At 35.0% G+C, this 17,537-nt stretch overlaps 1 protein-coding gene across 2 annotated transcripts in view; it reads right to left on the bottom strand.

The window, feature by feature from the left end:
- Positions 1–17,537, bottom strand: part of exp (expansion) — a 165,718-nt gene that overhangs the window by 75,082 nt on the left and 73,099 nt on the right. For both annotated transcript variants that reach the window (XM_015508112.2, XM_015508113.2), the window contains exon 2: positions 12,309–12,462. In XM_015508112.2, the coding sequence (XP_015363598.1) occupies positions 12,309–12,462 (154 nt within the window). The remainder of the gene's footprint in view (positions 1–12,308; positions 12,463–17,537) is intronic.

Here is a 17,537-nt window from a genome sequence, read left to right as displayed (position 1 = left end):
ATAAATAATTGTGTACGAATTACAGAGTCCAAGCGCGTATACTGCAATATATGTTCGAATTGGACCCATATAAAATTATTTAGTGTATCATAATACTATATGCATGAATAGATTTCATACTTTTCTGAATTTAAGATTTACTGATTCAAAACTGTATACTAGTAATTTAAAATCTTTTTTGGATTTATATTGTTAGCACCAAACAATAAAATATTTTTACAAATAATTTTGTAAGTATTCGAACAGATGTCGAACAATTGCGAAAGCTAAGTATTATTATTATTATTAAAAAAAAATGGTACTCATTCAGAAGTTCCCACCAAATCCACGGGTTGAATTTAAAACCTCAACAATAGAAACTATAAAGCATGTGAATTCTGACATCATACTTCATATTTTACAGAAACTGTTTTTTTTCTGGGACCCAACGATAGTATGCACCTTAATAAATGAAGGGTTACAACAATAAATTATATATATTTCAATAATTTATGAGCATACCGTACATTTACCAGCTACAGCTGTTGCAATAATTAAAAATAATTTTGATAGTAGAACGAAAAGCGTTGAGGACTAAGTTATGGAATTTTGACACGCTTCTATCATTATGTCAACGCTTTTATATCTTTGATGTTCGCCGTCTACCGCTTCAATATTTTTCGTAGTATTCAATTTTAGTTAAAGGGCTTGCTATTTTATCGACGCTCATTAATTGCTCATCCTCCATACTGTCAAATTTTTATAGACTTCTATAACGATTTACGATTTCATATTCGATTCGGATCACCGAGCTGTCACTTCCGAACGCGTCTAACTATATATAGGTGCGTATACCGGTATACCTATTACCTATACTATGTATGTGCAGCATGTTTCACTTGAAAAAAAAAATAAATCGTCGCACTATACATTGTATCTACATATAAACGTTATGTTGTAGGTAGATGGTGCACTGGTACATATACACCTAACTGTACACGACAACTACACACAATTGTCGGCGTCGTGTGAACTGTCACCTTAGAGTATTTGTTTGCTCATTGTAATCGGTCCCAATGGACGAGAATAAAAACAGACGACAATCGAACAAATTACGTACAATCTCGAATAATGGGCCGAAAAACGGTTTTTTGACCAAAGCCAACAATAGCAGTGTCTTAGACTATATGCTACCACAATTATAATACGTATAATAATAAATAGGTATGCTTGTTAATGCAGAGCGTTTAAGTCTGTAGTCGGTAGCACTTTCGTGAACCAGTTTGACGATATTCAGGACGAAAAACCTAAACAACGACGACGACTACGACGAGACCGCACTCCATCGATCGTATTATTATAATGGCGCGCGGATTTACATTATTATCGTACCGTTCTTTTTTTTATTTTTATTTTATTTTTTACTTTATATACACATCGTTATTATTATACTGTAGCCGACGACGCGACATTTAATCTCTCGGGGTGCGTTGAACCCGAAGGTCAGTCCGTCTCGGGCTAAATCTCGTGGCTGCGGCGGCGCGAAGACAAATAACATGGCGGAGGGCAACGAAATAAAAATAATAAGAAAAAGGAAAGAAAAAAAAATAAATAGAAGTTAAAGTTCAATATCGCCGCCGGTGGTGCACTACTATACATTGTAAGTCCGCACGTGTGTGCCTATGCGCGTGTGTGTGTACGTGTGCGTGTGCGTGCGATGTGTTATGCATATATACAGGCACATAACCGGTGGTGGTGGTGACATTCCGCCCACGCGAAACACGCGCAATTGCGAAAAGGAAATATACGACAGGAAAAAAAAGCGAGAAAAGAATAATACAAAAATAAATAAATAAAATGGAATAAAAAGGAGGAGGTACACAGCTTGCACAAGACTCTCCAAAAAAAAAAGTGCATACAACCGTACTATAATATAACGCAAGTGCGTCTAATATATAAATATCGCACAGCGACATTCTTGCAGTTGTGTTTGTGTGTGTGTATGTGTCACAGTCCGCCCTAAATGTATATAGCAGACACTAGGCAGGTACTTAAACAATACAAACGTCGTATAAATATATATTACATATTATTATGTATTTCTCGTTGAGATAATAATGCAAAGAACAGTTCGCGTGAGCAGCGTACCTACCTGCGTGATTTTTTTCTTTTCTTTTATATAAATAATAATATTATCAACCCGCAATAATAAATTCAGCTACACGATCGGCTGCGGTGATAATAGAAAAAAAATAACAAGCACTTGTTTATTTAATTTTTATTATAATGTGCTGCACTGTGCGGGCTTCGTTGGCGTCAGTTAATTTCGTTTCGGCGACAGAGGTCGTAAACGCCCATAAAGGCGCACATTGGTACACGTACACAACCTTAGATTGGTATAATATGCGCGAATGTGCGGTGTCGGAATAAAATAAAATGTCTAATATATCATCGGATTTGCATCCGTGAAGTGTCCCCACCACCCCCATACCACATTACTCTATATATATAGAAACAGAAATAATTAGTGGTACAAAACTTTTACTTGAACCACCTACCCTGTAACTATATATATAATTATTGCATGGTAAAAACAAAAGAGTATGAAAATTCAGAAAATTATTGAACTAATTTTAAGAAATTATTTGCTAAATATTTGTTCATTTTTAAAGTGTGTATCATAAAATAAGGGGGGGGGGTAACTTTATTGTTTTCAGAGGACATAATAATGCAACGTACTTATATAATAATTAATCCTAAAAAGTAAGGACAAGATCAAAAACTAAAGTGAAAACTACGTGTATAAAAAACCTCATTTTATTCCCCCTGAATAATAATAATAAATAATAAATAGGTAATAAATAACAAATAATAATGATAAATGTATTGTCTGTAGGTCATAATTATATGAAATCGTTTGGACCGCTTGTGACTTAGGTGATCCCTCCACTATAGTAGCTAAAGTATATCATAATACATAATACCTTTAGGTCCCCACGTTAGATATAAGTTCACAAGTTCATGGTAATCGGGTAACGTTTGGTTGTATACGAGTATGCAGACCGATGTCGGACACGATCTAATTTTGACGCCCACACGTCCTATATAATATTATTATATTAATATTGTGTAAATAAGAAAATGACCACATTATTCACATACCAGTATACCACTGTGCTATATAATATGTAATATGTTTATATTATAACGTATTTCTCGCGTGCGTTTGGCTCAAGGACCTTCGTGCCAATGATAATATTAATAATATTAATAATAATAATAATATTATTATAACTTCCGATGGTGGCAGCAGCAAAAGTATAGGCAATTTGTACAAAAACTGACGAATGACGATCGCCATTATTATAACTGAGTCCATGGTTAAGGTAAAAAACCTGAGCGCGTTTTTTTGCTCCGAAATTATTGTACGCAACGATAATATTATATAAATAATAATTTTCGTACGCTATTTGTTCGATGGTACACTGGTGCCTATGCATATATTATAATGTTTGAAATGACTACGTGACGGCAGCGGACAGTTTCAGAACGATGGCTAGACTGCCAAGACGATGATAGCAATAACAAATCATGGTCGTGAAAGTTTTGGAAAATAATAATTCTATTAATTTAAAAGGTTATTAATTATCAATAGTTGTGTATACGATATTATTGTATTATAGAAACGGCGAAGCGTCGGTTCGAATAAACCATAAACCATAATTATATTCCTGGGTGTATAACATGTATACGTATTATATATAAATAGATACACGGACATTTTGAAACCAACCAACGATTTTGATACATCGACCAACTTTTCTTATTTCTCTTACTACGGGAATCGAAACAAGCTGTACATACTATATATAATATACACGTTCGCGCCGCTCTTTTACGATGACAGTAACAAATCATCATAGTAATAATAATATAAATGTTCCTATACATAACTACTACAAAACAAGTAGTAGATGGATAATTACGCTGACTGCATATTACATGCTACGATGCATCGGGGATATGTATTTTTTAAATTCTTTTTTTAATAATAATTCAAATATGATATAACAACAAAATTAGGTATTCAGATTACTCGTATTTTATAATATATTCATATACAAGTGAGACACGACAATCTGCAGCACTGCAGTCACCGCGCCGACGTCGAATCGATAGAAATGCATTTATTTAAAGAGACAAAAATATAATAATATACAGTGATATGCATAATATTGCAATGTGGTGCACGACCACGACAGATGTATAGAGCAGCAGCTAATTTTCGTAACAACTTCTGGATTGATGATGGTTTTCCGAAGAAGAAAACATGTAGTTTGCGTTTGGGACGTAGCTGATAATATTATACATCTAGTAAAAAATAAAATCATGTCGCGTACGGAGAAATAATTATAGTAACTATTATATGCACGTGTATAACAATCTGTATTATATATAGCACTATAGGAGATGGGATGATGACCTTCTTCCTCGGTTGGATAATCTCGTTTCCTTTTCATCTCCCTCGTAAAATCTCAGAGTTCTGTTGTGCAAACACGATTATGGTTGGTATTTTTTTTGTTGTATGAAATATAGTGGGCATATTTTATTTTATTTTTTAGGTTTAAAGTCGGCCACTTCACTAGTCATCGAGATGTTTGGTGGGCGATTTAATAGTGTGTCGCCTGTTTTGTAATTAAGTTAGCCGCTTAAACTGCTTCGTAGCAAGTATAATATGCGTCTATAAGGCGACGCAAATAGATACAATAAGACACGATGTAAATAATTATAACAAACGAATCACAATTAAAAACTAGGAAACACGCACATCTCGTATATTATAATATAGTACTTTATTATTATCGCTGCAGACCACATGGCGCATATACGCCTTGAATTCGGCGCAGTTTTTGTAGCTGTATAGCAGCTCTAACTACACTCTATAATTATACATATAATATACATTTATTTGCTTTAAATAATTTTCAAAGGGTATATTTATAAACGTTACTCATCGTCGGAGACAAATTGTTCATTTCAATACACACGCGTTATTGTTACTTTCATTTTCGTTTTCAGTATATGATTATTATGTTCGGCAGGAATTTCACTCAGATATCATTGGAATTGCAACGCATTATGATATTATCATCATCATTCGTCGATTCGAAACGCCTGTACACTTTACGTTTCCGGAAAAAAATAGATTGCAGTAGTGCGTTTCTCGCGCTCGTAAGTACCTACTGTCCAGTCGGACCATTATCGTTTCTGAGGCGCGGAACCGATTAAAACGCGGTCAGGAAAAACATGACTGTTCCGAAACAATTCGACGAAGAGGTTGAAAAAATATTCGAAAGATTACAATTATTATAACAATTTGTAGGCAGATATATGCGACCCAAGCCAAAAACGAATAATTCGGTCTGAATCTGATAAAATACACCTGGCATTAAAATTCGACGACGAAACCAACAATTATCATTATATTTGGAGACCAAACGAGTTTCGTATATTTATCTCCAATATTATACTTGGGGTATTTCGAGATTGCATAATTTAGTGTTAGAAGTGTGTGTGTGTGCGAGCGTACTGTATATAAATAAATGTATATATATATATATATTATATATACGCAATGCTACGTATAATATTATGTATTCAAAAAATGGCACGAAGACAAAAATAAATGTATGCATAACGTACGAAAAGGGCAAATACGCGCGAACCAGTTTGTTTAATTTTTTTTCACGTGTAATATGTAAAGTGCAATAATATAATAATACGTTTGGGCGATGACGACGTACATAATATTATAATATATCCCAGATTGCGAAATGTCAGCGTTCCGATCGCGGCCATCCTCAGTCTCGAAACATTTAAATTACCGACGAGCGTATATTCCTCAAACCATCATCACAATTTCACAACCAAGGTGCAACCCCGTAAAAGCACAAAAATGAGATATGAGAAGAATAAATCGTATCGTGAAAAATCCCAAATACGAAATACCCGTGTGTTTCATTACAGATATTACAATTAGAATTATATATCGTTCAAAAATGACAAACATAATATTGACTTATATATATTAGTTAATTAAGGCATAAGACATAATAGAACTTAGATAGAACTATAGATTTAATATTATATTGTTATGGTACGCGATACGTATCCGCGTGAGTTCTGATATAATGACAATGTATTTTCCAAAAATAATAACAAAAAAACGGTCAATGGCGTTTAATGTATTTTGTTTAATAAACTTTTATATGAATATGTACTCTTATATATTATTATATGCGTTGTGGATTATTGACGATTTTAAATTTTTTAAACGTATGGAGTACTAATATTGGTGCAGATCATATCTCTTTTTATATCTTAAGCACTTATATTATATGTATCCATACAACTATAGACAAAGTCAAGTAGTTCACATATTCTGCTGTGGCACCCCCCGAACACATCACAACAAACATTTTATTATTTCATTACGTTACTTATTATGCTATTATAGTCAACTATTGATAGCTATTATAATCGTATAATACAATAAAACACTCGACACCATCAAATTATATAGACAATAATATCGCATGTTATTGTTACAATTGATTTTAAAGTATTACAAATTTATACATATTTTCTGCCCAAAATGATAAATAAATAATAGTATTGTTTTTTATCAAGTGATTTTAAATTTTGTTTCAAGTTAAATATTTGTATCAAATCATAATAGTTGAATAATACGTATGGTTTTTATTAATTCAAAAAAGTAAGATAAATACGATATAAGTGTAAATCCAATTGGTACACCCCTGCAAGTGATCAATACTGTATATATAATATATATATATATGATATTCTAATATAAAGGTACGTGACGCTTAATTCTAGCTTTATATTATTATGATATATTTATATATTATATAACAAAAACATAATATAAAAATGCTGCAATATTGAACACACAAGCAATGTACGGCGGCGGCAGCGGCTGTCGCCTTGGACTAAAAATCGCCAAGTGAAAAGATCGGTCCGTTTATAATGTGTATACCTAGTACAATAATGTACATATTATGTTTATGATATGTGTAAGGTGTACCTACTATATGTAATTCCGTCCATCTGGCGTATTATATACAATACACGTCATGTGCGCGTCATACGTATTATATATATTTAGTACAAGCCCCTACCCACGCGTTGTTTGACCGAAGTTTACGTTATTGTTTTTACATTTAATTTTAATTTTATTCGGATAAAAAATAATATATAATAAAGGTACCTATATACTTCATTATGCGTGCGCGTGCGTGTGTCGGGTTTCCACGATGCTGCATGTATAACGTCATTATCTATAGACAGCGTTCTTATAATATAATTGTGTTTTATGCGCGAGATAACAATGATAATAATATTATTATTACGGTACACGGCGTCGGCGGCCTTAAAAGATTATTTTTATTATTGCACCGCCTCCGTTGCACCTCTTCCCCCAAGGTCGATGCTCATGCAAAGGATATCATATTATACTTACAATAAAACAATAATAAAATCACAATACGCGTATACTATAAAACATCGCGATCTTGAGTGTATACATCACGTGATATGTTTTTCGACACCCCTGACATTGTCGGCAGGTTTCACAACACGCTCGATAAACAAAACTGTAACCGCCGCTATGATTACCCGTCTTTCAGGCGTAATTTTTTGAATTTTATAATTTTGGTGTTAGGTGCTTTACGGCGCAATAACAAACCCGAAATAGTAAAAAAGCTTACTTCAAGCGGAGAAAAAATTCGTAAAAAAGCTCATTTCAAGTGGGAAAAAAATTCGTTAAAAAAACCGTCGACGGAAAACGTGAAAGTACCCCTGCGGGTTAAACGTGTGGGTGAAAAAAAATGTCGAAGGATTTATGTCGACATTTTTTTATATAGATAAGTATAGTTAATACTCTCGTCGGTACATAAAGAAATGGAAACAATCGCACTCGGAATGTCGTGCCCGACGAGACCTCGCTCCATATTATTATTATTATTATTATTGTGTACGCGCCTCGTCATAATAAAACTCACGGGTGGATTTCGGAAGCGGACCTCCGCGACTGAGGCTGTGGCTGTGGAGGTATAGCCTTGTGATGGTGAGATTAATACTTCGAATTTTTCAGAAAACTACAAGCAATATTTTTATGAAACGATGGGGTGGTGTATATGGTAAAAAAAGTTCCGACGGTGAGGGTCGAGATGAGGTCCTGCAAAATGCGTTCAAGTCTCCTGTGCGATCCTTGGAGGGCGAATGTGTGTGTGTGCGTGTGTGTGATGTGTGAGCCGTACACTCTCGTTAGAACGTGCTAGAGAGCATGGCGCGGTGGTTAATTGTGCGGATCGGCGTAACATCGTGGTGGTGAAAGTACTTTCACCCGCCAAGCGCGTTTCCTCGGCCTCCGTAGCGCCAAGGTCGGTGGTCCGGCTGCTGCTGCCGCCCGGGCGAGATTCCCTACCCTCTCCCGCGGATCACTCTGAACCCCCCCCCCCCCACTCACCCACCCACTTGTGACGCGACGTCCGTTCGTTTGCGGCACGTTCGCGTCCTTCCGGACCGGAACAACTGTTATAGCGATAAGACGTTGTAGTCGTCGGAAATAAAATTCGCTCTCGCATGCATGCACGGCTCGTACTTATATATATATATATACTTATATATACGAGTTCTCATTGCAAGTCAAAACGTCGCCATACACACTAATATAAGTAGGTAGGCACTATACACGCATAACAATAATAATAATATACCAAAGCTCCATATACGTCGAGTTCACCGTGGTCGTCGCAGAGACAATAATATATTTATTGTTGTACCGAGAACAATGGCATATGCGTATATACATTATTGACGAATATACACTGTACGGTGTTTTTTCTCTTCTTTTCATCATTATTATTCTAAACGGTTTTATGAAAGAAAACCGTACGTACGCATAAGATACAGTACCTACTTAGTGCAGATAGGTATATGCATAATATACTATATAGATGTATTTCAGGTATAGGATCAGAAAGCGAAAAAAATTCATAAACCCATCTTGTGCTGTATAATAGAAATTATAATATGATATATACATAAATATATCATACTTGAACTACTGTTATATTATTATGTATATAAACCGTTTACACGATAACTATATTAAATAGATACGCGCTCGCCGTGAGTATAAATTGTTCCATAAACATTTCGACGATTATTATATCATATTATATAATACATTTATACTGCAAGAGTTCGATGAGTTAGTATTATTACATTTGCCTGTATGTCTATTCTACATAAAATTAACTACATGCTGCAGTTATTGTAACAATATTATGTATTTATTGTCTAAATAAGACAGCTGTCGATGATCACGCGTATATCTTGCGTAAAGCGTTTGTTGGCCATGGGAAGGGGCGAGCGTGGTGTTAGTTTATCTATAGGTATAGTTAAATAGTTTACAGGAGGCAGACTTGTTTTTTTATAATATTTGAAACGATTATGATGTGTATAGGAAGTCTATTATAGGATGCTCGAAAGTTGAAATAATTGCTTTTGTATGATAATAATATATGGTTATAGGACTCGTCTTGATCTTAACACCTGTTGCCCGATACACAATAACAACACATCCGCCTGCAGTCGAATGCCTGCACTGGTTATTAGAACACTGAACTAACACGAATAGTATATAATGGGTAGGCACTAGAAAATAATATAGAAGCCAATGCAGTGAATATTATGCAGGTAGGTTAGGTATAAGTACACGATGTATTTGCGGCCATCAATATAGGCCGCAAATACATCTGAAATCGATTTTTTTTGTCCATTTATAGGTACTTAATATTTTTATTTTATTTTTTGACAACCGCGATTGATTCGATGCACAAACAACGCGATTAACGTCGTTCGACAAACCGTGACTGTATATTGTATCCGTCGTTGTTATATTATTATTTATTTTAACAACCGCGTTTGGCGAAAAGAATATAGCCTTAAAAACTCATCTCCAGCAGCAGTCTACGTGAGTTTATTAACCACCAATTGGCAGCATGCACACATATTATGTATATATGTATATTTATACTTTATGTTATGAAAACGTAATTATTCAGGACAACAACCGTCGTTTCGATTGAAAAATTAACGAGCCTGTTCGTTCATGTATGGAAGCATATATAATAATAATAACATTATAAGAGAAATCCAGTGAGTTTGTTTTTTATCGGCGAAGAAATGAAGAGTGAACGCGTGGAGTTATAATAATTTAATTATATGAAGAATGTTGATTTTTTTTAAGTGTCACGAAGATTATTCGATGATGGAGATGACCGTTGAACTCGAAAGTTGTAATGGCAAACTCCCAGACGCGCGTGAACCCTGTGACTGCAGTATAAAAACAAGTATTATTGTGAAGTGGAGTGACATGACAGTAATATTATATACTAATGAAATAAAAATGCAATATAATAAATAAACGTACTAGCTAATGGTACAATGTAAAAACGTATCCGGAGAAGGGTCGTCGAGAACAAAATCTATATTATTATAAACTAAGAGGGCCTAACCTAACACATCGCGCATATGCCGTTTCCATTTTACAAACGCGTCGAGGTAACAACTTTGAGTTCAGCAAACTAATTTTGTGTTACTACATTCGATGTTAGAATGAATTGATTGAGGTAAGAATAATATTCAAGGAATTGCGTAAGCTTTTAATAATATTTGAAATTTTAAGTTTGTAGTAATAAACTTTTTACAATTAGAATATTTTATATGATTATATGTATACTTAAACTTACCTATATATATATAAAACATACTTTAATGTTATGAAAATACCTAAAAATTCTAAGAGGTGCCCTAGATTATTTCAATACCTTTAAGAGGTTACTAAGAATCAGATTTAAACAAATATTAAAGTCAATAACACGAAATTAATTTTACTAAACGTAAATAAATTTGCCTTGTTATGCGTATTATTCGTATAAGAATGAGATGACAACACAATACGCGGGTGTGGCGTGCACCTAAATGTCCTAAACCGTCCCGCAACGGTCGGTTTGAAAAATGAGTTCCTATTTTGTTTTGAAAATTGAGTCGACCACATTCGACCGCACAAGGACATCCAGCAAACTACGATGGCAGGTGCCGGTGGGTCGCGAATGGGCGTTTTAAAACTAAATTATTGATTACAACTGACATATCGCGCCCGGTCGGTGACGTGTATGCGGAAAACACCGCAAGATATACGCGTGGGATACGCGGAAAATGTACGCCCCTTAAATCCAGTTCCCGCCATAAATATCGTAACATCGTTTCAAACTTTTAAAAATGTGCTAAATAAAAATTGGCTCGTTTGAAAAAATTATGTTTATTCGCCACTGCTGGGTAGTCTAATTAACGCCTTAAAGTTTTTAAAATATGCGCTTTTTAATATAATTATTAAATAGTATATAATCGAAAATTCGTAGCTAGAAAATGAAATGGAGCATATAATCTTTCAGTCGTTGTTATTACAGGTCGTCGTGATAAAATGAATCCTATCAGAAGGCCGGCGCGCAAAACCGTTATGGTGATGGTTATTGCAAATTAGCGATTAGTTAAATCGAATAGATTGAATATAGATTAACCGAATTAGTTTATAAGCATATACCTTATTGTTTCACTTTAACTGTTAAACACTATAGGTGTATGCACTATGTAACGCCACCAGGAGACTTTAACGTTTCCAGGTCAGGAAATTTGAATAAAACGGTCGTTTTCGATGGATTCGACCGGACAAGGTCGTCGTCAGCACGTCCTCCTACGCGCGAGAGGCGCTCGCGGAACGAATCTTGTCGATTTTATATACACACCATTATATAGTACATATTATTATATATTTATATCACGCTATTATTTCATCGTCGCTCGCGTTTCACGTGTAAACGATGTGCGTGCACATATATTCATATTATATGTATTATACACGACGTAGATCTGTCGGAGACAGGCGCGAGCCATCGACGCGAAAAGTGAAAGGAGGGCGGTGGGAAATATTAATATAATATAGCTAATAAAAATGATGATTCGATTTTAAAAAGCGAAACACATATTTCTGGCTGAGCGGCGGCGACAGAGTCAGCTGTCACAAGGTCGGCGGAGGGACATCATCTGCTACATTACTATTGTATTAAAATGCCCGATTACGACTATACTTATATATATATATTATATACGGATTTAAAAATCGTTTATATACACATGTAGGTAATAACCTGAACGAAAACAATATATTATGATAAACGCACCTTGTACAGTTTGTCCTTGTTGTACCACACGTCTTCTTCTTCTTCAACCTGGACGGGAAATCCTACTCCCGAGTCCAAGTTCAGATCGTCCCTGGACCTGGACAGTATTCGGCGCCTGGATATCATGTCGTTGGGCACTGCTAACGACGGACAACTGTAACACAAGACGAATCGTACCAGTTAGCGACAGTGAAATATAATACAATACAAATAATGTCAACAACAACAACAACAATAATATGTGCTTTCTCGATCGACAAACGGTTAAGTATATATTGCGTAAATAGGTACGCGCACATTTGTGTGTGGGATTAACAATGGTAGGTATCGTAATAATAATATAATAATGTAATGGGCGGTTTTTTTTCTTTTTTTGACACACGTGCCTATATGTCTATAGGTATAAAATATAATATATAATTAATGCGCACCTTGTCAAGGCGGGGGACACGAGTAAAAGCGATCTCACCAGAGACCGCGCCGCCGTACAGGTCGATCAGATCTCACGCGTATATATTATTATAATCTCAGAGAAACGTCGTGTGTTTGATTTTCCTATACTCGAAAGGTTTATTACAAAGCCGATCGATATTATTCGCTATTATATTATTATATACGTATACTATATATACACACCAAACAGTCGACAATCGCGTCGATTGTATAGGTACTACTACAAGTATATACAACATATATCGGCTGGGTGTATATATAGGTACACGATATAAACGAGTCCAAGGCCCATTATAATATGTACTGTATGTATAGATAATAATATTATATAGATCTTCGTCGAATCGTGTGTATAATATAATTACGCGAGAACACTGCACAACGTTCCTACATGTACATAGGTACGCGCGCGTCATTTACACGGGCACGGCAATTATTATATATTCTCCAAGACCGCGTGTGTACTCCGCCACCGCATAATATGTGCGTTTAACTGTTTGAGTCTTTAAAGACGTATTATAAGGTGTCGCGACGAGTATATAGTAATGCGCGGCACGAGCACTACACCCGAGGAAAAGGTCACGTTTTTTGTTGCTTAAAGGACGACATTATACTACGATTTTTATTCAACAATTAAACAATAATAATAATAATAATAATCTCACGTTCTCGCGGGACCGCTTACATCAAGTGTGTGTGTGGTACCGAAAACAGACGGCGAAAGTGTGAAAACGCACCGAATACACGAGATTATAATTGTTGTCGTTACGTGTCGTTGATCAACATATAAGAAATTTTGTTCACTGGTCTGTGCGGAGGCGGTATCATTAGGTATACGTTTTTAAGTTTATATTTCACCAAAGTTTCCCCAATTATTATTTTCGTCCAGTCGTGTACGATTATACAGCAGCAATAACCGGACCCGGTGATGACGTATCATATATAATATTATTATACGCCTGCAGCAGATACCTATCTGTGAAAAGACCATAATCATATACGACATAATATATATAATAGCAGAGCGAGAAAGGGATATTGTAATGATAAAATGTATATCACATATTCCTATATAGTATATACGAAAGCTCGGCCAAGGTCGAAATGGTGACCGCAACAGACACTTTAGCATACGTATTTTTGTAAGGCTTTGTGATAAACCGCAAAAAAAAAGTAAGTTATATTATAATTTAACTGTATAATATTATCATTATCAATACTATACTAGCTATATGTTAATTTCAAAACCGTTTAATGAAATTGTAATTTTATTTTTTTGATCACGAAACTTATATTTTTCCCATGCTTGATTCGACTGTTTGCTAATTTTTAGACACAAAAAACAGTAGCCTTAATTTATTTGCTTTAAACTAGCAGAATCGATTGGTCATTTAAACGATGATGGGTCGTATAGGTCACGTGTTGGCACCTATAAAATCTCACAGCGATGTTGTCGCATTTTGCAATATATATGTGCATTGTGCATTGTACCCGGCTAAAGGTCTTGCCGCTGTAGGACCCGATCGTCAATCACAATTTATTTTTAAATGTCGAAGGTATAATAGTAAGCCGTTATAGCGTTACGGCGCGAGGCGTCGGCTGTGTTACACAATAGTGCAATACCTACGGCACTAATATTATACGCGTATTTCGTTCTCAATTTTTTTTTCTTAATTTTTTCACAGCCACGCGTGCACCCGAGTTCGTGATTATAATTCGGTTCGTGTGAAGAAAATACTCGGCCTCACTCCAGTTTGCCAAACTCTGTAATAATTATATTATTATTATTATATATTCCTGTATTATACAGTACATATTATAGTGACGGTTATTTATTTTCTCGTTTCATTCGCCGCGAAGGTCTCTGGGCAAAGACGCACCTGCAGCTCAGTGTACTGCAGAAGGTTAGGAGCTGGTTATATAATATAGGTTGCAGTAAGTCACTTGCGTCCCGAAAAAACCTATTTACGAGAGAAATTCGTTGGTTATAATATTGCGGTGGAGAAGATGCGAACTTCAACGATTCTCACCAATAATACCCCATTTCAGAAATACATATTATTTTATAATAAAACGAAAAAACATTATTTATAGTCTTCACAATAATTATATCCCATTGACCCAGTATTTATAGTAAACTTAATTTGTCCTCTTTGGATGAATCGCTGATCATGATGTCATTATGACCGTCGTCGTTCCCATAACATTGTATTTTGCAATGATATTTCATAATTATATTCTGGAAAAAAATTATCCTTCTCTCATCTCTCCAATTATTAAATCCAAAGTCCCTAAGACGTTACAGGCATGTGCTCGTCAAAACACTCAGTATAACATAAAAGCTGCGACATAAATCCCATAATTCCTTACTGCAGCTCAACCCATAGTTAATTAATTAATATCAAATCATTTTATCGCATTATGAAATAAAAAACCCGGAAGACCTAAAGGTCGTACAAAAAAGGAGTACCTCTAATATTCATAAATATAGGATTTTTATTTTATTAAATGGTTCACAAATATATTTAAGTTATTTTTTTACCTTTAATTTTTCTTGTTAGACAACATGTGCATATTTTACACTGGGCGTTAACCATTATATACTATATATATGATGATGTATAATGTAATAAACAATGAATTATATTATCGCATATTATATTGTGCGGGGAAACCGTTCTCGCTGCACTCCGGTGTGATGTAAATGTATACCGTGCGCGCAGTCGAAACGCGTTCCGTAATAGCGTGTAGCCATTGTAGTATATATATTGTTTGTCGGTGACTATATAAATATATACAAGTGTGTGTGTGTATAAAATTATATTATACATAGGAAGAAGAGTATAATATTCATCGTTGTCTTCTCGCATTTCGGCACATCCAACACCACCGCGGCCACTGAACGACTTTCGAAACGACGCAGAATTTTTTTCGATAGAAAATATTGCATTGAAATCAAGAAATCGTCCCGATACTCGAAAAAAGGGGACCCCGTTCTCATATCACTCTCTGTCTATACCCGTAGATACGCGGCAAACACAATACACCGACTGCGGCAATAATAATCACGTAAACCGCGTACGATATAGAGCCACAGAATATTTCTCCCATGCGATGCTCATCCATCTCACTAGACGTATATTTATTGTTATATGCGTATAGTCACGTATAAATTGATACAACCACAATTTAATGAATAATAACAAATCACAATAAAAATATTGTGTATATGTGTGCGTATTTGTCTAGAATACGATGCGTACCTATATATGTTGTGTACAGAGTGATTCACCTGCAATCATGCTCGCCCCTTTATTTTATCATTTGATGATGCAATTATTCCAATTCCGATTTTTTTTTAAGTTTTAAGTATACTTAAGGACTGTATTTTCAAATATTTTTTTTTCAAACGAAAACCGAAATCAAATCGAAATTCGAACGATAAAATAAAATATGAAGGCTATGCCGATTACTTAAGAGTAAGAACTAAATTAAACATTAAATCTAATTTATCATAGTTTTCATAAAACCATTTTTAGAGACTATTATATTCTTAGTATACACACGCGTTTTAATAACTCTATAAGACTATACTCGTTCGAATTTTGTGAATCATCCTGTATAATGTAATATATAAGCGCACGTGTGACAGTAAGGACGAAATTGCCCTTCGTGGTTCACATCGGAACAATGGCCACGCCATCATATATGATACATATATAATAAGTACGAGTGCGAGAATGTGTGCGAGTTCGTTTTTTGACGTATCTCGTTGACAAGTACCTATGTGCGTGTGTGTCTGTGCAATGTATAATATAAACCCTCTATACATGTTTGTTATTATATTTATGTTTGAGTTGTATAATATATATATATATGGATATTGCAAGTGCATATTTCGATTTCCCGCCACACCCGGCGCGCGTGTTCGTGTTTCACAACGAAAGTTTCCCATACACTTACCGCTGCAGGTTCGTTGCCAACTTGTCGAAGGTATACACATAAATATAACAATGATTGTATATTATAATAGTATCGCGTTGTTCGTATACATATGTGTAGGCATACTACCTATATAATATATACTGCGTGTTTATATATTATTATATTATGCATAGAGGTAGGCATATGTAGAAGATGATTGACATGGCGGCCCGTTATAATTAATACGCCGGTCGCGGCTGTCGCCTATATATTTTATAATATTATACACGGTGGCAAAAGAATTCACATTTTTTACCGTATGGTCGTAAAAAACATACGGATTGACGATTCTCTCTGACCAAATAATTATTGAAGTACCTACACTGACCCATCGCAATACTATACCGTATATTCGCGCGTTTCTAGATTAAGTCATTATAAATTAGCAGGGAATCGCTGTAAAATCCTTGGCTGAGTATACTCGTACTACTGTAGCTGACTACTATAATTTCAAATGTCTACGATGTACCTACATAGTTCCTGAATGCCGCGTTATGGATAAAAAAAAGAAGTATAATAATAATATGTGGTATAGAATAAATACATATAATAGCTTATTTGCTGATCAACTGCGCCGACGACGATGACACTCGCGCGTCCGTGACCGATGATGGGGCTTTTATAATATATATTTTCATTTAATTTTTTTTTTAATTACAATATTTTGTGATATAGTATATTTCGCCGAATATTGTGTTAGGTATATGTGCCACGAGTATGTGCGTCGTTTTTTTTTTTTTTTGTTTTATATTTATTTCCGAGACATTACGCACACCCAGACGCGGGGCCAAA

This window comes from Diuraphis noxia, unplaced genomic scaffold, assembly GCF_037042655.1.
Source record: "Diuraphis noxia isolate RWA-SAM2 unplaced genomic scaffold, SU_Dnox_SAM2 contig0002, whole genome shotgun sequence".
Lineage (NCBI taxonomy): Eukaryota > Metazoa > Arthropoda > Insecta > Hemiptera > Aphididae > Diuraphis > Diuraphis noxia.
The sequence above is the reverse complement of the archived record's forward strand: the minus strand, read 5'-3'. Positions and strand labels throughout refer to the sequence as shown.